The sequence below is a fragment of the Cricetulus griseus genome, assembly GCF_003668045.3.
Source record: "Cricetulus griseus strain 17A/GY chromosome 1 unlocalized genomic scaffold, alternate assembly CriGri-PICRH-1.0 chr1_0, whole genome shotgun sequence".
NCBI lineage: Eukaryota > Metazoa > Chordata > Mammalia > Rodentia > Cricetidae > Cricetulus > Cricetulus griseus.
The window spans coordinates 213,562,274-213,584,886 of record NW_023276806.1 but is presented as its reverse complement, the minus strand read 5'-3'; the positions used below and the strand labels follow the sequence as shown (position 1 = coordinate 213,584,886).

Genomic DNA, 22,613 nt, shown 5'->3' with positions numbered 1-22,613 from the left:
GTGGAGAAGTTCTCTGAAATCTAGGTGAGGAATGGTTGCTTCAGCAGTGAACAACCTACTGAGTTGGCGGAAGGAGTATCAGATTTATGATGTCACAGGCAGTTGCCCACAAAATGATTTCCTTTCCCCCTTTACCTGTAGCTGTGACACATGGGAGGTGCCTCACAGGCCTTCTCTTCATACAATTGGTCTGAGCAGTCCCGGCCTCCATTGGCTGGCAGCTGAATGATGACCCGATGTCTAGACTGCTTCCTGGGTCCAGAGTCTCCTGCAATGAAGCAACCTTTCAGCCTCTGCACTGGTAACTCCACAACAGCTGGTGTTGAAGAATTTCCTCAGCCTTCAGTGACATGTGCTGTGACATGCCTGAATGAGAGGCCTTATTTCGTCTCATCATTTACTAATTTTCTCACAGACCACTTACAACCGAAATCCAATCAGTTTATATTTTAAAATGTAAAGAATGAAGAGAATCCATTCCACAGTCAGTGAGTTCTTCTACTGTGCAGTTACAAAGCAATTGTTCTGTTGTAGCTTCCTGTCCCCTTGAGAGATATGACAGATCTAATTAAATCCTTCCCCTTACTGTAAGTCTATTTTCATGTCATCTCATGTAGCCATGTTTGCCACATGGGACACATACACTTGTTGTGAATCTTCCTTAGGAGGGTATGTTCAATGTAATAAATCTATTTTGTTGTTACTCTCTTAATTTGAAACTCATAACTTATAAATTATTCCAGCTATTTATTATTCATGCTAAGCAGCCTAAGAGTCTCAATTCAGGCTGCACTCTGAGCCTCATGCTCTATGTAGAGAAACAAAAGAAGCTTCCCAGAGAAAGACTTATTTTAGGGAAGTGTCAAAAATAGCAGAAATTACTATAAGTAAATAACTCCAAATGATTTCTAAAACTGGGGAAGGAGGTTTACCTTCAAGAAAGGTAACAGTCTGGTGTTCAAATTTGAACTTTAGATTATAAATAGAGGTACAGAGTTTACCAGCTGTGATAAACTATACTTCAAATTTCAATACACATATCTTTTAAGAGTGAGTAGCTGCATGGTACAATTTTACTAAGAAAGGAATTCTGTGGAGAATTACATCATCAGATAATATAATTCCTGATGCTTTTACATTATTTTGCAAAAATTAGTAAATATTTCATACATAGACTATGGAACAGCAGGGTCTTTATAGAGTTTATAAGTTTTAACAGTTGAAGTTCAACCAAAAGGAAACAAAACATTTCAAAACTTATTGTAGTTATAAGAAACAATGATTTGAAAGTGAAAAATTTCTCACAACAGAACCCCTTTTCATGAAGTCAAGGTGTCCCTTAACACACTGGTGGGCAAACAATGGCAGCCATGATTAGAGAGAACTCTTGTGCTGGATAGAGGAGGCCATTGGGTACCAGTGATTTCTGAATGACTCTGCTGGATAAGCCTTTTCAAAACAGAAGCAACAATAGCAAACAGCTGAGCCCAAAGCCAGAACTACCGAGCCAACATCCTCACAGCAAGGTTTAAGAGTCTGTTTTATAAACCTTCCAGGAGCTTTGATGGACAGTCATGGAAAGGAAGAGCATAGGACCGGCTAAAGAGATGGATATGTGCTCCTTGTTCCAATTTAAGATTCTGGATTATTGTAAACTGTTAGCATTATTCCCATAATAAGTGAATCATGTTTATAACTATAATAATTATGTTAATGAATAATAGGAGTACTATAATTAATGGAGTAGGGAATTGGGGACTGGAATTGCTGGCAACTAGGAATTGAAGTATTTGGGAACACTGCTGTGGCCTTTTTATTGTAACAGTATAAATTTGAATACTGACTCAGATTTTACATATTTAATATGATTTATCCAGAGAAGATATATATCCAGAGAAGAAATGTCAGTAGAAATCTAATGTTACCAATGCTTCTCTATTTATTATATTGTTCAAATGACTTCTAGCTTCAAGTCCAGGTGATTAATCACCTCTAACCATTCAGAGTGAGGAGCATTTTCATATCTTGATGCTCCTCACAATCCATTATGCTTCTGTTTTTCATTTTGGTCACTGGAATCTCAGAACTAATTTCCTCTCCATTAGAGGAGCACAGATTAACTTTGATTTTCTCTTTGGTATTTTTCTTCATTTGTTTTCATACCCTCCCCATTCACTGCTTGGTTCCACACTTCTATTATTTTGAATATTTGTTTTATTTTAGTAGGTGCTTAGAACTAATATTTAATATTTTAAGAAAAGGGATACCTTAATAGAGGGAGCAATTATAGGTTTAAAGAGAAATCTGGCACTAGGGAAATGTCCAGAGATCTACAAAGATGCTAAGATTCTAATCAATAGTGGAGAGGGTACCTTAAATGCCCTTCCCCTAATGAGATTGATGACTACCTTATATGCCATCCTAGAACCTTCATCCAGTAGCTGATGGAAGCAGAAGCAGAGTCCCCACAGCTAAGCACTGAGCCAAATTCTTGGAATCCAGTTGTAGAGAGGGAGGAGTGATGAGCAAAGGGGTCACGACCAGGCTGGGGAAACCCACAGAAACAGCTGACCTGAACAAGGTGGAGCTCATGGACCCTAGATTGACAGCTAGGAAACCATCATAGGACAGAACCAGTCTCCCTAAATGTGGGTGTCTGTTAGGAGACATGGGCAGTCTATGGGGCCTTTGGTAGTGGAACAGTATTTATCCCTAGTGTATGAATGAGCATTGGGAGCCCATCGCCCATAGGGGGATACTCTCTCAGTCTAGAAATGTGGGAGAGGGCCTAAGCCCTACCCCAAATGATGTGACAGACTTTGATGATCCCCCTGGAAGGCCTCACCCTTTCTATGGAGCAGAAGAGTGATGGGATGGGGGTTGCTGGGGGGCATGGAAAGATGTGAGATGGAACTGGGATTGATGTATAAAATAAGATTGTTTCTAATTTAAATAAAAATGTGTAGAGAAAAAGAGTATGTAAACTAAATAAACATCTGATGACTTGTTTAGCATCTGAAGAGGGATTTCTTTAATTTCTTAATTTCTCCCACTCCTCTCTCAGTCTGTCTGTTCCTTTGTCTTCTTCATTAAGAAAAAGATCACCAGCATATGTGTCTTTGTTTCTCAGGTGGTCAAAATACTTAGAGGAAGTCACTTATTATCCTTCCTCAATTTGCTTAAGGAAGTTAGATACAAAATTAAGGCCAAGGAGCTGGAGATTGGAATGTACAACGAGCTCAGCATCAATGACACACTATAAGCTGAAGTTCCTAAGTGTTAACTGTCTAGTCACCTGGTACAAAGTCAAGCATATTCCAACTCATGAGCTCCAATATCTGTTCTTCTTTTGTCTTTGTTTCTAGTTTTGAAACACATGTTATTTGAAATACAATCTGTAGCATTCTTCTGGTATCATTTTATTACAGTTATACACATGTATGCTATAAATCAAAGACTATGGGTATATTTTCTTCTTTAATTGACTGAACAGTGGTAGTCCAATTATTCTTATACTAAATTCAAATCATGTATCTGATCATGTGTCCTGATTAGACTGGAACACTCCAAAGCTGTACACCTCAGAGAGGAACGTTGCATAGGGAGTATCAGGACATCCTTGTTTCTTCCCTGACTATAGTTAAGAACTTTCTGTGTGTTCACTTTAGGACTCAACCAGTTTATGGACCTATAGCTGAATCCATGGGGCTAAAGATTATTCATACACAACTTTTGGTAGTAAACTTGGAATTTGATACGTTTTTGTGTATATTTATGCCCAGTTTTATTAAATGTGTTTGCAAATACATATAGGGTTTCCACTGATCTCTGTGAACATCCACAAAATTGACCACACATAGGAAGTGCTTTACAAACACTTACTGAATGAGAAAATATTCCTTTTGCACCCATTCCAATAGTTTATTAGCATGCTCTGTTTGCTTCTATCCACTCCTTGTAATAAATACTGGGTCCTGAACTGATACATCGAGGATTGAGAACAACCAAACTATCATTTGTCTCTTTGGAAAATAATGAGCATACAACTCTAAAGGTCCCTATGTGCTATATTTTTACTTCAAAATCCCTATGTAAGGTAGAACAAGGAAAGGGAATTATATATGCAAAATAACTATGTTTTTGAAAGATATACAAATAAAGAAAATACATAATCTATAAAACTGTTACAGCAGTTTTTCAGTTATCTCAACACATTCAACGTATATTCCATCAAAGAAATTACTTGTGGTTTGGAATTCAGAGTAAAATTTACGTGTCAAACTAGTCAAAGGATGAGTGGCCAGTAGGGGTAGCAATATGTGAACTGGGAAGGTAAATGTTGATGCAAGAAGCAAAAGATGATGGTACTCTTTCGATCTTTTCTGTAATTCTAGTGTATGATTGACTAAAGGGCCAAGGAGAGAATATTGTTCCTGTAGCATTCTGTCTGGCTTTTAAGGCAAGCAGTGTGAAAAAAAATGACACAAACAGAACTTGAGCATTTAAATTCATGATTTGGTCAGCAGAAGTTACCTTTTATAAGTTAGAATAACAAGTTCTATTCAGAAATGAATTATATTTTAAAGTGTCATTTTTCAAAATTCTTGAATAATTTTTTTGAAATTTAACAAGTACACCCCCATTTGAGGACCAAACTACCCACAACTTGAGATTAATATTTAATAACATTGGTTCTTTTTCAAGATGAGCCTTGGGAGAGGAGTGAATAATATTTTAAATGACTCATTTTTTTCTTCCTTGAAATCCAATTTATTTTTTTCCATTTCTGCAATACTACTCTTTTCTTCCTTAAATTGATTTTTTTTAATTTTTTAATTTTTTTAATTTTTTAAAAAATTAATTTTTTCTTCCTTAAACTGATTTTTATAAGAAGGATAGTTCCAAGTTGTAGTAAATACAATTTAGTAAATCATAAAATTTAGGATTTACCTGAAAATTTAAATTAAAAAGAAGTACTCCATTTCTGAATAAATCATTTTTTTTGTCATTGCCTCTTATTAGACACAAATCTTTGTTTAGAGTTTTTTACCTGAGTGCTGAAGTCAGTGCAATTTCAATGGCACTTAGACTAGACCATTTCTTAAGTAAATAATGGAAAAATTAGCCTGTGCCATTGTTTCATTTTCCTCACCACAGCAAAAGGCTACCCCTCTGTGATGCCACATTCCCCCTTGCTCAGTAGGGGAGGGAGCAGCAAGTAGGGGAGCAAAAACAGCTTCTTCAGAGCACAAAGCATCTTCTGCTATGAGTCTTCTATCACCCAATCCTTTTATGTGTTCAGCACACAATTATAGTTATTACTTTCCAATCTAAGAGCCTAGATTTATGGTGGTTTTTTTCTGGTTTATAAATTTGTTTTATTGATTCATTATTGACAGTGCAAACATGTATCAGGATATCATATTGTATCCCATAAATATATTTTAAGGTTATTTGTTAATTTAAATATTTAAAAAGATATAGATTTTTTTGTATAATCAGGCAAACCATTTTTTCAGTGTGTTATATTTATATTTATCTTATTTTATTTTTAATTCTTTAATTACTACTCATATTTACATATCCATCCCCCCATTCCCTTGCCCTCCCATCCTCCCATGCTCCCCACCCGCCACCCCCCAACTCCTCCCCAGGGAGAATGAGGCCCTCCACGGGGGACCTCCAAAGTTCCTCATATCGTTTGGGGGAGGGCCTAGGCCCTCCTTGCTGTATCTGGGCTGCAATAGTATCCCTCCATAGGGAATGGGGTCCCAAAGTCCATTTGTGCTCTATGGATAAAGACTGGTTCCACTGTTAGAGGTCACATAGACTGTCTGGCCTCCTAGCTGGCACCCACATTCAGAGGGCTTGGTTTGGTCCAATGCTGTTTTCCCAGCTTTATGACTAGGGTCTCCATGCTATCATTAGGTCTGGTCCACTGTTTCTGAGGGTTTCTGCAGCACCATCTTGGCTCCTTTGCTCATCCCTCCTCCCTCTACACAACTGGATTCCAGGAGTATGGTTCAGTGCTTATCTCCTGGTGCCTGTTTCTGCTTCGAACAGCTACTGGATGAAGGCTCTAAGAATAGTAACCAAGGTAGACATCAATCTCATTATAGGGGAAGGGCATCAATGGCCTCCTCTCCACCACTGCCTGGCTTCTTAGTTGGGGTCATCCTTGTGAATCCCCTAACATTTTCCCTGTGCCATAGCTCTCTCCAAACTCATACTGTTTCCCTCTAGCAAGGCATCTCCTTTTTAGCATATAGCTTTCAATCCATGTGGGAAGAGCTGGTTTGCCGTCCTGGTGAGAGAACCTTTGCCCAGCCACGTAGAGCTCTGCTTATATCTTCCATCACCACAGAGGCTCTTGTTTCCACATCAGCAAGTGTCTGAGCTGATGGTGTTCCTGCACAGAGGGGGCCACTCTCACCCCAGGGCCAGGAAAGAACCGTCATCTAGTGGCAACTTGAGTTTTAACTTAGGACATTTGTCTTTATATGACCAAGTGATCAATTCAACTCAGCCCATTGTACCTCACTTTATACCAACCCCAAACTCAAGTGTTATCACCGAGATCCACAGCATTGTCTGCAGACTTAACCTATTACAATTTCTCATTCCTCCCCATCCTCTGATGGGCCTATTTCCACACACATTTGGAATACCTGATCATTCTCCTTCAGTTTCTCCATTGAAATTTTCAGTATTTCCTTTAACAGATGTTACTTAGCTCCATGTAGTTATTTCTTATTCTTTCTCCTTCCTTCTGTCTTTAAAATCCTCCAACTCTCCTAAACTTCTGACATTAACCTCACCATCTGTCTGCCATATAGCAGTAACCTCAAGAAGCTTCACTTATTAGTCATCTTGACATATCCCTCACTGCAATCCTCTGTACCTCTGTTACCACTTTCATTTATTTGATAACAAGTTTGTTCCATTCTAAACACTGCATTTAAAATTCCTACACTCATCTCATGTTCTTCTCTTTTCATCTTGCTTCTGTTAAGACCTTAGTCTTACAACCATCATTATTTGCATATTTTTATTTTTAAATATTTTATACAGTTACCATTTTCCCTAAGTTGACAGTTCATCAATATTTTTTTTCAGTCTTACTAAAATTCTTCATATTCAATAGGGGCTGATACACATATTTCCTAGCACTCTTTTGTGATCTATTGTTACCTTTATGACCTCATTTCTCTTGAAATGCAACCGTTATTATTATATGTACTCACAACTGTCCTTGGTGTTCTATCTCCCTTTCCTCATATTATATTGCAGCAATCTTAACTCTGCTCAAAGCCAATCATTTTCTTTTAATTTTTGCAAATTCACCATTATGGATATTAGTTAAGTTATACTAGCAGTATGTTGAGGAATCTCTTTTTAAGTGCATGGCTAAATGAGATTTTGATATTGCCTAGACATTCTACCATAGATTATTAGCTTGCACACTTTGTCATTTTCCAGTGTGACATTACTTCTCTTCTTTACCCTGTTTTTATTTCACTGACCCTAATGCTCACTGATGATGTTTTATTTACACTAATTAAGAGATTAGAAAATAATTTTTCTCACACATCTCATCCCCCTAGGATATCAACTTGTTGACTGCTGACACCTTCTATTTGGAATCAAGCTTGATACATTGCAGCCACTTGGAAAGCATTATAGAGTGGAAGATGAATGACTGCTTTTAGTGAAGTAGTGAAGCATTGAAAATAACAAACCTATTAGGAAATTGCTAATTAACAACATTCAGTTCAAATTTTCAAAGACAGTTTTATTCTACTGTGATCTGAATGCTTTTCCCAGAAGTTTCTCAGAAAGATTGCTTCCAATACACCAAAGTAAAGCATTTGCCACATAGCAAGCACATGCAAGGATTATGATCCCCCATGGGAGGCCCCACCCTCTCTGAGGAGTGGATGGGGGTGGGGTGGGGGGATGTGGGGAAATGGGAGAACAGGAGGGGGAGGGAACTGGGATTGGTATAGAAAATAAGATTTCTTGTTTTTAATTTAAATAGAAGTTAATAAAAATCAGAAAATGACATTGCTTTTTAGGAAATTCATGTTACTAACATTTTTCTCTTTTTTGCAGTGAAATTAATATTTATTAAATCTTTAACAATTGTGGAAAATCTAATGAGAACTGGCATGATAGCTCACTTGGTAGAATAACTATGGGTACGATCTTCAACAGCATACTAACAAAAACAGCATGGTGCTACACATGTATAATCTCAGCCCTTTGGACGTGAGGCCAGGAACATCAAAGTCCAAGATAATCCTCACCTACTTAGTAAGTTCAAGGCCAACTTGGACTGAGACTCTGTTTCAAAAGCAAACTAACAGCAGTTAGTCTTTCTCCACCAAAGCTACTTTGAATTTTAAGACACTGATATTAAGAAATCTTTTCTTGTTCTGCTAGCAGTTTAGTTTATATAATATTTTGATATTATATAAATATCAAACATTCCAGATGTGGTATGCACCTGTGATCCCAGATGCCTGACTGCTCTATAGACTGGGGTCCTATCTCATAAACAAATTTCCCAAAAGTTGTGCTTCAGCTATACACACTGATAATCTGTAAGAAACAATTAATTAAGACATTCAGAAAATTGAATAGTTTAAAATAAAATTTAGCAAGTTACATTAGTCATTAAACTAGAAATTAACTCTTACTTGCAAATCTCCAGTGAGAATCAAGAAGAATAAACATAAGGAAAGCATAAAGAGAATGCACAGGTTGAGAAAGCACACTAGAAAACAGGAGGTGATGTTGTCTGTCACACTGAAAGAAAATTTGCTGTTATTGTGTAAGTCACGTGGAAGGTGTGAAAATTTCTCTCAGTAGGAATGTTAAAAGACCATGTCCTGGAGGGTAAGGAAAGATTTATCAGGGGACTGACCATGATAAAAAGTCTTTGCAAGTCACAAAAGCAAAACCAAACCTCGCATAGAACAAACACTCATCTTGGAAATGCCTCATGGCAGGAAGTCAACTCAGCTGTTTTTCTCTTTGCTCTATTCCCATCCTTGGGCCAAATAACTGAAACCATAGCAAACATGATCTCAGGCTATTTCTTGCCTGTAAGTACGTTAGAAGCCATGTGTACTAAGGTCACTGGAAGCTCTCTTAAAAATTCACAAGTCCAGTATCCTTTCTTTCAGGATTAATTAAAGATAAGATGTATTAATAAAATCTAGAATCATTTCAATTTGAGGCATATAATAAAAATTCAAGGCATACTAGGGCATAAAATTTATTGCCTTCCAGGTACTCTAATGTAATATTATTTCCAGGGAGAAACTCCAATGTTTTGACATTCATGAAAAGTCTGGACAAAAAGGCCCTGTAGAAGAATCACGAATATTGCTCATCCAGAAGTTCAATATCCTGCTGAATGAGGGTCCTGGTGAAGAGCCTTAACAAACTATACCCCATACCTTCTCTGCATGAAGAGGGACATGGTGTCCAGTCACTGTATGAAGTCACGATACAATCCTTCCTACAAGGAAGCAAGCAAGGCCTCACTGTTTCAGGCCGAAGGCTTTCAGGACACCTAGAACAAGCAAAGAAATTATTCAGCCTTTAACAAACCATGAAGCCAAGTACCTTAATTTTCTCCCAGTTTTCATTGCTGTGTGAGTCATAGCCTCCAGCCTCTATTACTTAGCTTTCACGGCTGCTTTTAACAAGCACCATTTGGCTAAATTAATTCTCTTCAACAGTACTCGGACAAGACTACACATTCAAATATGTATACTTAATGATGCTAATGCCATCTAGAAGATATGTAACTGGTATATCGTTCCCTTTAGAATAATGTCTCCACTAGTAAATATGTATTATCTAATATGCATTCATATAAAAATTGTAGGAATTCTAATTATAAATGGTAGGACAAAATTTCTGTGTCTGTAGAAAAATATTTCATAATAATAGGAAAAAATCTATTATTACAGATGTTTCTTAATAATAATAATAATAATAATAATAATAATTAATATTACTGTCAAATATATGTATGTACGTGTGTGGGTATACATGTGATAGTACTTGGATGTTGGTTCTGAGATTGAATACAGGTCATCAAGCTTGTTTGCTGTCTTCCTTCTTTCCTTCCTTCCTTCCTTCCTTCCTTCCTTCCTTCCTTCCTTCCTTCCTTCCTTCCTCCCTTCCCTCTCCCTCTCTTTCTTTTTATGTTTATTTTATCTTATTTTATTTTTGAGACAGGGCCCCACTGTATTGGCTGACCTGGAAATTAGGCTGGCCTCAAATTCACAGAGATCCACCTGTCTTTGCTTCCTGAATTCTGAGGTTAAAGGTGTATGCCATCATTCTTAGTCCCTTATTAGTAACCTTTAAAGAAGTAAACAGTGAGTAATAAGACTGAACACTATTTGTGTCCAATAATTTCTTTGTAGCATTTTGCTGATACCTCATTTTTGACATATCCTACATGTCGTTTCTCATATGCAAATATAATGCTCTTTTCTATTGTAAAAATGTGTTCTCTTATTTTATATACTCAGGCTTATTTAGAAGTCAATTTTCAAAACCATTTAAGATATAACATGTCAAATAACAATAATTTCCCTGCTTAGTTGAGGATAACCTTGAACTTTCCTAATTGCTATGACTGTCTAATATATTGGGGCAGAAAATATTTAAGTATGAATCACAGAAGTTGATGTGTTTTTATGATTAGATTTTTATAAGACTGGAGTTATAATTTAACTTGAAAGCATCTATGACAAAATACAACATATAATCTAAAGAATTCTTTTGGGATTATGGAGCTACTGGTCGGTAATTATTATTGAGAGCAATTTTTTTCAGTGACAAATTTTATAACTTTGACAATGGGAGGCCATTACTCAATTACATGCTTTTCAAATCTGTATCCCAAAATATATCAATGGAATTTACAATGTTATCACTGACCCTCTACATATTCTTTTAGTTTGGAAATAGCCACAGCAAGATACAGGGCTAACTGTGGAGAGCAAAATTACCAACAACAAAGTCATTAAGTGCACACAGGAAGATAAATTAACAGTCTGGATTTATCCAATCAAATGAATTCCGACTTCCTTTGGTGAGGCAATTGTTTTAGTCAACATTCTTCTTTTCCCAGGCACTGTGTGTATTTAGCATTTGTGGTTTAAATCAAAGAATTGATTCCCCCATCCTCCCAATCTTACTCAAGGTCAAATTAAACAGATGTGATAGGAGTTGAAGTTTGTTACTTGGGAGGATAGATAAGATCAATAACATTGATTTTTCCATTTCTCAGCAATCTATTTTATTAAGAAGAGTTTAAAACAAGCCTCCTATTTGCATTTTTGTTTCAAATGACTTGTATTGGAAAGCACTCATTGAATTTAACCTAGCATTTAGAGAGGAGAGCAGTAACATTTTCCTTTGAACTCACTGTACTTGGTTTAATTTCCTACAGTTTTAAGGGCAAAGGAAACCCACATGATTCAAGAAATCTATGGACATATCCAGATCACTGAGAAACAGCTGTAGAGGCATAGTAAATTTTTACTGGATTACTGTGGTCTGATATTAGGGATCAGGATAACCTTCTTATTGAATGATCTCATGATACAGGCTCTTTGATGCAGTGATCTTTCCACATGCATACCCTTCATCCAGGAACAGTACTTTATTTTGTAGTAGTTCTAAGTGGTAACCTTTGAAAGGACATCATTGTCTGCCAAACAGATAGAGGAAGCCTTTTGCAAATTGGTATATTATTGCTCATCCTGTCTGGTCTAGTGAGCACTTCTATCTCTGTTCTTATTTCAGCAAGAATCAAGCTCTTCCAGACTTGGGGATTTTACCCCTGATGCTGGTAACACCACTGAATTTTAATATATTGCAAATTAATTTCCTGAGTCAGATTAATAACAACCTTAGTGTAATTCCCATTAATATACTGGTTTGCTGTTACCATATGAGGTGTGCAGAATTGTCTCTCAACTTACACAAATCTCCTTGGTACATATTTTCTAATATATTTTCAAATATGCATATATATGTATATATACACAAAACTATCCCATGGAGCTAATATCTTTAACATCTGGAATGTTAATCAGGTAAAAATATATAATGGGACCCTTGTTTATTACCATATGGAAGATAAATTATTCTCATGCTCTTGGAAAATTTCATAGAACAAAATCAAAAATAATGCATCTGTAAAGGGACAGATAAGGAGAAGGGAGCATAACAGGGATAGGGAGGAAGAGAGATGGGAGGAAGACAGAGTAACCCAAATGCTCTTTATTCATCCACAAAATTTTCAAAGAGCTAATGTCACTGATAGAAAAAAGCAAAAGAAATATATTGCATGCTTAAAACAGTAATTTCTAATGTTTATTGAATGAGTACATCTCATTATATAATCCTTTCAGTTATCTTTGAAAATCAAAGTCACATGGCTAATAATTTGGGGAACAAAAGGCCACAGTTACACCTATATAAAACTTGTTGGTTGTGCTACCAATGTTCAATATGGTTAAGACATTTGAGTCACTAAAAAAGTTATTTTGTTTCAAAATATAAATAGGATGTTCCCACTCAAAAGAATATTTGTTTGTTATAGAAAATTCACTAATTTTTCTATAAGGATTGATTTTTCCCTTCATGACATTACTTGGATTCACTCATACTTGTCACAAGATACCCTTAACACCTCAAGTGTTTGTTTGTCCTTCCCTCTAGCAAATTGTTTCCCTTGTTGTCACCATCTTCTTAACCCATAAGAATACGATGTGTTTTTTTACTTTATTGTAACAGCCATCTTATCCCAGGTTTCTTTGTTGGAAGCAAGTGGTTACTCCTTTTACCACGGAAAAAATATAAGTTTGGCCTTCTTACTAATGATATATTATTTCCTGGGGAAAATGGAAGGCAGATCATAGATGGCTTCTATTCAATTAAATAGATTGTCAGCCTCCAAGCGTAGGGATATACAGGAGGTCATGGATAACCTCCACTGCTAGGACTTTGTATACTGTCATTATTGATCAGCCAAGCCTAGAGCAAGACTTCTTTCTCTACCTCAATAGCTTAATAAAAGCAGACTGTGCTACAATAGAATTGAAAATGGGCAGCAGGTAGAAAGGGTTCTACAGAATTTATGGGCCCCTAGTACAAGACTCAGAAGTAGTTACAGCTTTATCAGCAACTGACACTAAAAACAAACAAATCTTTTCTTGGAGACAGGAATTACAAGCATCAAAAGACCCCATTTAATGAAGCAAGCAAAGCCCAAGCCAATCTTCTGCATGACTGAACACAGGATTTACTGCAGACATTCTAAAGGTCCTTACTTTTTGGGTCCCACTTGGCCCACGTTGACTCGCACACAGATGACTTTCCGTGTCTGCATGCCCACAGAACATGAAGCTTCCCCATTCCATGTTGTACTCGTATTGAAGGATGACACTGATGTATCCTCTATACACTGACCCCAGGGACCAGTTTGCCAGTGGTACACAGTACAAGGATGTTCATTGCAGCTGCGTACCTCTTGCAAAGCACTGCTGTTGGGACAGCGGACTCCACCTACGAAAATGGACAATGGTAACAGATTAGACAGAGAGCCAAAAGGAAATTCATTATTCTCTCTTGCTAGGAGTTTGCAGGGCTAATAACGATGATGCTGATCACGTACTGAACACATGGCATGCTACCAGCAAACTGAAAAAGAGGCAAATCATTCTTTTTCATGTTCTAGCTTAGAATTTAAAGCATAGAGTATACATAGTACGAATTGAAGATAATTTAGGACCTTAAGGAGAAGCCATTGTTCTTCAGAGAAACACAGCATCAAATGCAAGGAAGCCCACAGTATTGTTAACTTTAAGCAACAGGCAACTTCACACTGTGCATAAATGTTTCTAAATGTGCCTTCTGTTGTCATCTTTTAAATTGAAAGTCTTAATCCAGGGATTTCAATAGTGCTTACTTTAATACATTAGAGTTTAGGGTGATTACAATCAAGGATGTTAAAATTGGATGAAAATTTAAGATCTTTTAGAGTATTATTGAGAAAAAATGGAGTGTTAATATTTGTTCAAATCAATGATGTCGTTGTCTGTGCAATGCAAGATCATTTTATGTGTTCCAAAGAAAAAGAAATGGTTTTTCAAAAATTACAAGAAAAGATAATTTTAAATTTCTCTACTCAGAGTCCAGATCTTTTCAGGCACTTTGAACCCATTCACATCAAATTTGTGTTCTTTGTAGTGTCACTATCTGTGATATCAAACATGTTGGGGATATCAGATAATTCATTTTTATTAAAATTATTACATTTATTCATTTGTTTGTGTGCATTTATGTATATATTAGGTGGGGCATGCATATTTCATGGTGTATGTGTATTTCAAATGCAAAGTTGTGGAAGTCAGTTCTTGGTTTTCATGATATGGACCCCAGACTGAACTCAGTCTTCATATCAGGCAGATCACACCTGCCTATATAAATCCAGGTCTAGTCCAGGGGATGTGTTGCCTCAAGACTGCACTCAAATGCAAATATCCAGATATATATATATATATATATATATATATATATATATATATATTATATAAACACACACACACACACACAAAAGAATTTACTTCTAGGATAACAATAACTTTCTCTAAATTTCCATGCTGTTACATTCTTTTCCTTTCAGTTCTGGGGGAAGGAATCTAGGACTTCCACATGTTCAGCAAGTCTTTTATCATGGAGAGACTTTCCCAAGTCCTGGTGGAGTTTTAATTGCACAAGAGATGTATTAAAAGTCTTAAACCAACAACTAGGATTTATTGTTTCCACAAATGGTCTTTAGCTGATTTTTATTGTTTTCCTTTTGCATATCTGGGACTGTTATTTTGGCCAGAACAACAATGCTCACTATCACTATAGGTGAAGGCAACTGTGCCATAACTTCGGCTTAGCTGCTGTGTTTCAGAAATGCATTCAAGGTACAAAGCAATAAGATGAGATGTGAAATGATAAGATAGACACATCTCTAACTGGTGAACTGTGATGTGAGGGTTAGTATTCTGGAATCATTTTTGTGTCAGCCTTATTGTGTGAACTTTATAGGCAGGGTCTTAGTTTGTGTTCACAACTGTCAAGTGAATAAATGCAAAAACCCAAGCATCTGAAATGATGTGACCAGTGTATTAATGAGGAACGTAGGAAGTTCATGTTCCTTTTTCGCCAATTGTGAAAGTAAAAGGCAGGGATTACAGAGATTCATCACTCACTTCATTGATGATTTGATTCCAGTGGCAACACCAGAGATGATCTCCAGGGATTATAGATATGTTCAGACTTCTCTCTGATCAGCAGTTAATCAATAGGCAGTTTGTTAATAACAATTTAGAATTATTTCTGCATTGTTGAATGTGGTTCCAACATCAAAATGACCTGTCCTGAACATTTTCATTAGCATCTCTGCTTCATGAAAGTAAGGATATCTGCCACAGTTAATATCCTGTCTGCTATCATACAGCTGGATGACCCTGAAAACCCCTTGCATGGACTTTTAGGATTTGAATCCACTGAATTCTAAAACATGCTGATTGTACTGGGGAGAAATAAGTGAGCATGCCTAAAGTTCCTTCCTCCAGGTCCTAGATGTATTCAACCTAATATATCCATTCTATATAATTATTTAACAGTTCCTTTACATTTAGTAATAGAACTGCTGATAAAATGTTAAATTTCTATACCTATACCATTTTCACTGTAAGAATAGTATCTTGTTAAACTGATTTTAAAACTATGAGTTGCTTTTGACACTTGAATTGACTGCTTGGCTTAGGGGGAAAATGATAAGAGGAAGAAAAGAATTTCTACAACATCAGCATAACATGTCGAGGAACTGCAAGAGAGATGTTAAGTTTATAGATGTAAAGGCTATTTATTTTCTAGCCCTAATCCACATTAAAGCCACATTGGCAATTTGAATTTGATGTAGGTCTTTGCATAGATAAGCCCTAGTGTGGTCTCAATTACTACAACATTGCAATTTTGAAAGTATGGCTTGGTGTAATCTATCACTGAAGCATCACTGTGTTGTTTGGGGAATAATTTTATGTTATAAAAATTGATATACATGATGTGAAAAGTATCTATACCTAATTTTGGACCCTTGGGAGTATTTCCATTGTCATGGAGAAATTATAAAATGTGAACACTGACAAAATTAGTAATAAGTAAATTTTAAAATGTCCTCTTACATATACAAATATAAGCATTACACTAAAACTGTTAGAGTTTCTTTTTTATAATTTCAGCAACAGGAATAGTTTAAAGGACCTGATAAAACTTCTGTTATATAAATAAACCTTTAGAGAGAAGGTGTTGGAAAACTAGGAGGAGTTAAAGGGGGGAGAAACTATAATTAGGATATATTATGTGAGAAAAAGACCTATTTTCAATAAAAAGAAATAAACATTTATGTACGTATGAAATGGGCCAACTATTAGGTGAAATTGCTACATTAAGACAAGATCCATTGGACTATGGTGATGGCTCAATAGATAATGGTACTTGCTGCAAACAAGAGGACCTGAATTGAAAGCTCCGGAAGTCATTTAAAATACTGGGTGTAGCTGCATGACTGGTAACTTCAGCACAATTAGGCCAGAAACAGACTGGAGGATGGTTCGGGCTTTCTTCATTAAGCCCAACTTTAGTATGAGACCATCTCAAGTGTATAACATAGCAATAATGCAGACCATTTGACATCCTTTTCAGGCCTCCATTTCGTGCACAGGCTCATACTCCCACAAAAAATATGCATGTGCATATACCACACACTTCTATAAATACAAAGAAAAATCAAAATAAATGATAATAACTTTTCCTGTACACATCAGTCTTGCAGAAGCTTTATTAGAATGTGTATGGTGAGAATTAGGGAATTGTTGTTTCTGGGACTGATGTATTTACAACTGATTTGATAGAGCCCTACTCATGACCCCAGATAGGACTCCTAGCAATAGTGGACACATAGTCTGAACTAGCTATCTCCTGTACTAGTTTGGTGCCTAGCCCAATTCTCATCAGAGAGGCTTCCCCGACAACTCAAGGACACCACAAGAAAACTCACAGAATCAACTAACATGGACTCATAGGGGCTCACAGAGTCTTGAACTGACAACCATGGAGCCTGCATGCGACTGACCTAGATACTCTGTCTATAAGTTGTAGGTATGCACACTTGGTCCTCTTATTGGACTGCTAAGGGTGGGGACAGTGCCTGTCTCTAACTCTTTTGCCTGCTCTTGTTGCCCTAGTCCTCATATGGGGTCGCCTCGCCCAGCCTTAAAACATGGAGATGTTCTCAGTCTCAATGCAACTTAACATGCTATGTTATGTTTTGTTGGTACACATGGGAGAGTGTTCGCTCCCCTGAGGAAGAGGAGTGGACTGGGGCATGTGAACACAGGGGATGGGGTGGGGGAAGGACTGGGAGGAGGGGAAACTGTGGTTGGGATTATCTATCTATCTATCTATCTATCTATCTATCTATCTATCTATCTATCCCTATTCAAAATGATAACTGGATACCTGTATATGGAATGTGATGGATAGCATTTATGTGGAGTGCTTCAAGGGACACCAGAGGGATTATAAATATTTCACTAAACTCGAGGATATTGTGATGTGGTAATGAAAATGGGAGGGGTAGAGTTGCTGAGACAAACATGCTCATGCAGAAAACTCTACGTGATATGTCAGAATTACTTTGAGAGGTATGCAATTTAATAATGATTAAGAGAAGTAAGATTCATTGTGTTTTGGAGTCACTGGGCTGAACTAAGAAGAGCTAGGATTTTCAGTAGCAAGTTTCTGAGATGAGAAAGAAGAGATCATTTTATCTAAGCAAAACTAAAAATAAATGCAAAAGAATTCATCTAGGTATGGCTTGGGGATTAGCATACTGACATGCGAACTCAGGGTGTAGAGTTCTCAGGAGAAAGTACATGGATGCCAATATAAGGAAGTGGATGAGGTGCAGGATAGGAAGAGTTGACACTATGTTTCTACTGTCAGCTGCTATTGCTGCCCAAATCCTCTCATGGCAGAGTTGGCTTGTGGAGAAGTCTTGTCCAGGGCATGACAAGTGCTTGGGAGAACTGAGTCATAAAGAGCCTTAGCAGAAATAGGAAGACAAGTTCTTATTGTGCAGCCTCCTTAAATCTTCTGAAGCAAGATGGGGAAGTGCCACTATCTACATAGACACCAAGCAATGTTTGTACCTGTGGGTCTTTGAATTCTCTAAGAAACATAGCTGCTTCATGGCTCTAATAATCAAAATCACTAAACTGTAAAACATGAACATATTAAAATAGAACTATTACTACTTCCAAGATATTTTCCTGTAAAATATGATTCTGAAGGCTTCTAATTATTTTAGAAAATTGGCATAATTCTATTTCAATCTGCATCTATTCTCGGCTCATGGCAGATATGACAGCATGCTGGCATTTGGCTAGTGAAGTTTTATCAGGTCATTCTGAACTTTGCAAAAACAAATGTCTTCTCATTTTTCACTCTGTGAGGGTACTAGGGCATCATTCTTAGCTTTATAAATGAAGTTTGTGGAAAATCTGAACAGGGATTCAAAAAACGAAAAACACTGAAAATCTAATATTAATGCTTATATTTGGTTCAAATTCAACACACCACTACTTATATTAAATACATGCCAATTATTTAAGGTTTTCTTTCTTTTGGAACTTGATAACATAAACTTAAAGTAGGTTTGGGACAAATCCTAGTTTAGATACCATCATAAAGATGCTTATTTAAAAATCATTTAATGCTAAAAGCACAATCTAAAATCTGACCCCAAGAAAGGCTCATGACCCTTTGCATGTGTGTATATGTGTGTTAGTGCATATGCATTCATGTCTGTGCAGGTTCATGCATGTGTGAAATTCAGGGGTCAATCTCAAGTGTTGTTCCTGTCCACCTTGTGTATGTGATGATCTCTCTGAGACTGGATTACCTATTAGAGGCTGCTGGTTGGCCAGTAGGTCACAAACATCCTTCTGTCTCTGCTGCTTTAGCTCTGGGATTACTAGCACATCCCATAACACCTAGATCCTTTTTACGTGGGTTTTGGTCCTCATTTTTGCATGGCAAAGACTTACCCCATAGATCTCTCTTTAGCAACTTCTTGTCTCCTCCTGGTTTAACTTAAAAGTTCTAGTCAACTTTCTCCATCGTTCATGCTGTGACTATGTCTGGGTGCTTCAAATTGTGATTTGGTTTCCTAATGATATTTGAGCATGAATTATTTTGTAGAAGTTTTTGTGTATTGCTGATATTATGCTGTATGGTGTTATCTAAGATTTTATGGGAAGAAGAGGTACACAAATAATTTCTTTTAAATTCTTTTGAGCCACCTACATATCTGTATCACAGAATCAACAATTATTTTCATGGGCCACTTGTGAGAAATTGATGAAAGAGGCTCATCACTCTGAACAATTGGGTGTTTCCTGTAAGTAAGGCATCCTTCCATTCATAAACACATCCAATACTCCTAGCCCCATCCAAACTTGCAACTATCCACCAATAATCCTCATTGCACAAGGATTTAGTTCAGAATCAAGCATCACATTTAGGCATCTCACTCATTGTTGGTCTCCTTTATTTGAAAACATTTCTTCTGTATTTCCTTAATTTTTATAGGCAATTCTGAAGATTTGGCATTCATTATTTTACAATTATATAGCAACTTATTGATGTCTTTTCAGAGTAGGATTCTATGCATGAATTTCTGGCAAGTTGTCTCAGAAGGAATGGCATGTTGTAATTGCAGAATATCCAGGAGATAAGATTCTGAATTGCTCCAGGACTAGTGATTACTTGGATCATTACAAGAAGCTAGACTGATTTCTTTTAAAGACATCTCTACTTTTATTTACATGTGTGTGCCTGTGTGTATGCATACCACAATGTGTGTTGGTGCCTGGGAAGCCATAGGAGTTTCAGGTTCACTAGAGCTGGAGTTACAGGTGGTTGTGAACTGCTCAACCTGGATGTGATCCTCTGGAAGAGCAGCAAGTGTTCTTAACTACTTAGTTATCTCTCTAGTCCCCTTCCTACAGCATGATATCCTGCAGACAGAACACCCAGTGACGGGACTATCTCTCCTTTACTGGAAGCCATTATTCTATGGCAGGAAGTAGGCTGCCCCACAAATAAAAGCAGTCATCTCTGGATGGTGGTGGTGGTGAGAATCACAAAATCTGGGATTTTCCAGGATCTTGCCATAGCATACCTGGAACACTATAAACCAAATCACAGTCAGGTCAAAGATTAAATTGTGTGTACCTCTTGCTCTGTCCCAACTATTCCCCTATTTAAACTCTTATTCACATTAATAACTAGAAAGAAATGGCTAAAGGTTAGGCCCCTTGCTTTCATGGTATAGCTACATTTATTTACATTTTACTATATAATTTTCTCCTTTTATGAACGTAATCTACTAAAGCTAGAGGTGCTGTTTGACAAGTCAAGAAACATAATTTTCCCTCTGAAGGTTTCTATTTTGTCATGATGCTCAGATTCCTTGGGGAAAGGCAACCCCCTGTCCTATTGTAGCATGCATAATAAAAATCCAGAGACAGATATTGGGGTTCAAGCTGAAGATCAGAAAAGAAAAGCAGACAACAAATAGAGTTCTTATTCCCATCAATGATAGTGTGATCCTGTCCTCAGTGTGACTGCAGACTGAATAATTCTGCTCTTATTTCTACCTACCTTATACTCTTCTCTAGTTCTGGGATTAAAGGTCACACCACCACCATCCAGCTTCTACGGCTTAGTAGTGTGGCTACTGGGATTAAAGGTGTGTGCCTCTACTCCCTGACCTCTATGACTGACTAGTGTGGCTACCTTTGCTTTTCTGATCTTCAAGTGAGCTTTATTTGTCAGATCATAAACAAAATATCACTACAGCCTATACTTCAGTAGCAGTGGCGGTCTGGCAAAATAGACTCAGAAAGCAAGATCTGGGACTGGGGATATAGCTCAAAGATAAAGCACAAAGGCCTGGTTCAATCACAGCACACATGACTGACTTCCTACTACATCACAGAGAACTCACACCTATGCATTTGCCCTTACACATTGATTTTTCTTTTTTAAAAGAAAATTGTATAACTTTATCTCTAAATATTACATATCACTTTATCTTTTGTTTTCTTATAAAATTATCACAGTGGTTCCGTAAAAAAAATCTGTGATACATTACAAGCTCCAATTTTTGTAGAATAATAAAATTCCTACTTTTGTTGAAATAATATCATGATAAGAACACATAATTTAAGACCTCTTATAGATAGTAGTTCTCTCAAAAAAGAAAATAAAACCTTTTAAAGCTCAGTATCATAACAGTTTCATTTCCCACAAGATAAAACGTTATTTTCTTATCTAGAAAATAAGAGGTTTTAAAAAATTTTATTTTGCAGATGAGTTCTCCATTGTCTCCCTCAATTATACTATGTTTTGTAAATGTCATCAACAGAGACAGACAGTAAGACATTCACTTGCAGATATTCAGTCTGCTTTGTACTTAGCATGATGTTTGTATACATGCCTTATGGTATACCACACAAACATCTGTAGCCTCCCAGGATGACTGGCTTGGGATGAAGCTATTAGACTTAATTAGAAATTATTAAAGTCCCACCCTTTCAAATTGAGTGGATGATATGTATCAAATGCTAACCATGAGTTTATGCCTTTAAAACATTCAAGACCTTTCAGTGTGAAGTGTCTCATCTATAGACACAATGATCTGCTGCAGATTTGCAAGCACAGCAAAATCCTTGCTATGTGACTCAGGGTGAAAAGTCACTCATTACTAGTCACACAGCAAATGTCTGCCAAGTATAATGGGTTTACTGGAGGAGGGTGACCACAGATCTAATTTTAATGAAACCCAAGACAAAATATGAGCTGACAGAGTTTGATGTCTGAAGGTAGTCTCTTCCAGCTGGAGGTTTTTTGAGAACACAGAAAAGTAATGCTTTTTTTTTTCCTCTAAAATTTGTATTGTTTCTAGAAGTTTTCTATTTTTTAAGCAAACTGTTATATTTATAGTGGGAAATATTTGAAGTCTCTATAAAACTTATATAATATGCTGCAGTTGTGTATTAAAGCCAAGGTTATTATTTAATCTGCATAGTTATTATGTAAAATAATAGAAAATACTGTTAAATAAGATTATGAGCTACTATGACCAAAATGCCTAAAAACATAAAAAGGCACAAATGACATAAAATCAATCAAAATAAATGAATTTCAGTGGTTAATAGGTGTGTCTGCTTACTAAAAAGTGAAACTTTGATCTATCCTCCCTAAATGTGAATAAGGAAAAGTGACACACCTGCATTGCTAAAGAGCATTGCCTCAGGGTGAAAGAATTTGACTCCCATGCTTTCCAACTCCTCTGTTATCTTCCAGAAATACAAGAGTTTGACACTGTCTCACCCAGTCACACAGAGGACAAATTAGCATTTGGAGAGCAGCTGAGAGGCAACTACTGC

General features: G+C 36.7%; 1 protein-coding gene across 4 annotated transcripts in view; it reads right to left on the bottom strand.

The window, feature by feature from the left end:
- The window catches only part of Thsd7a (thrombospondin type 1 domain containing 7A), a 402,619-nt gene that overhangs the window by 66,624 nt on the left and 313,382 nt on the right, over positions 1–22,613 (bottom strand). For all 4 annotated transcript variants that reach the window (XM_035450549.1, XM_027389923.2, XM_035450550.1 and 1 more), the window contains 3 exons: positions 13,368–13,602; positions 9,465–9,580; positions 136–268 (listed from right to left, as the gene is read on the bottom strand). In XM_035450549.1, coding sequence (XP_035306440.1) covers positions 136–268; positions 9,465–9,580; positions 13,368–13,602 — 484 coding nt within the window. The remainder of the gene's footprint in view (positions 1–135; positions 269–9,464; positions 9,581–13,367; positions 13,603–22,613) is intronic.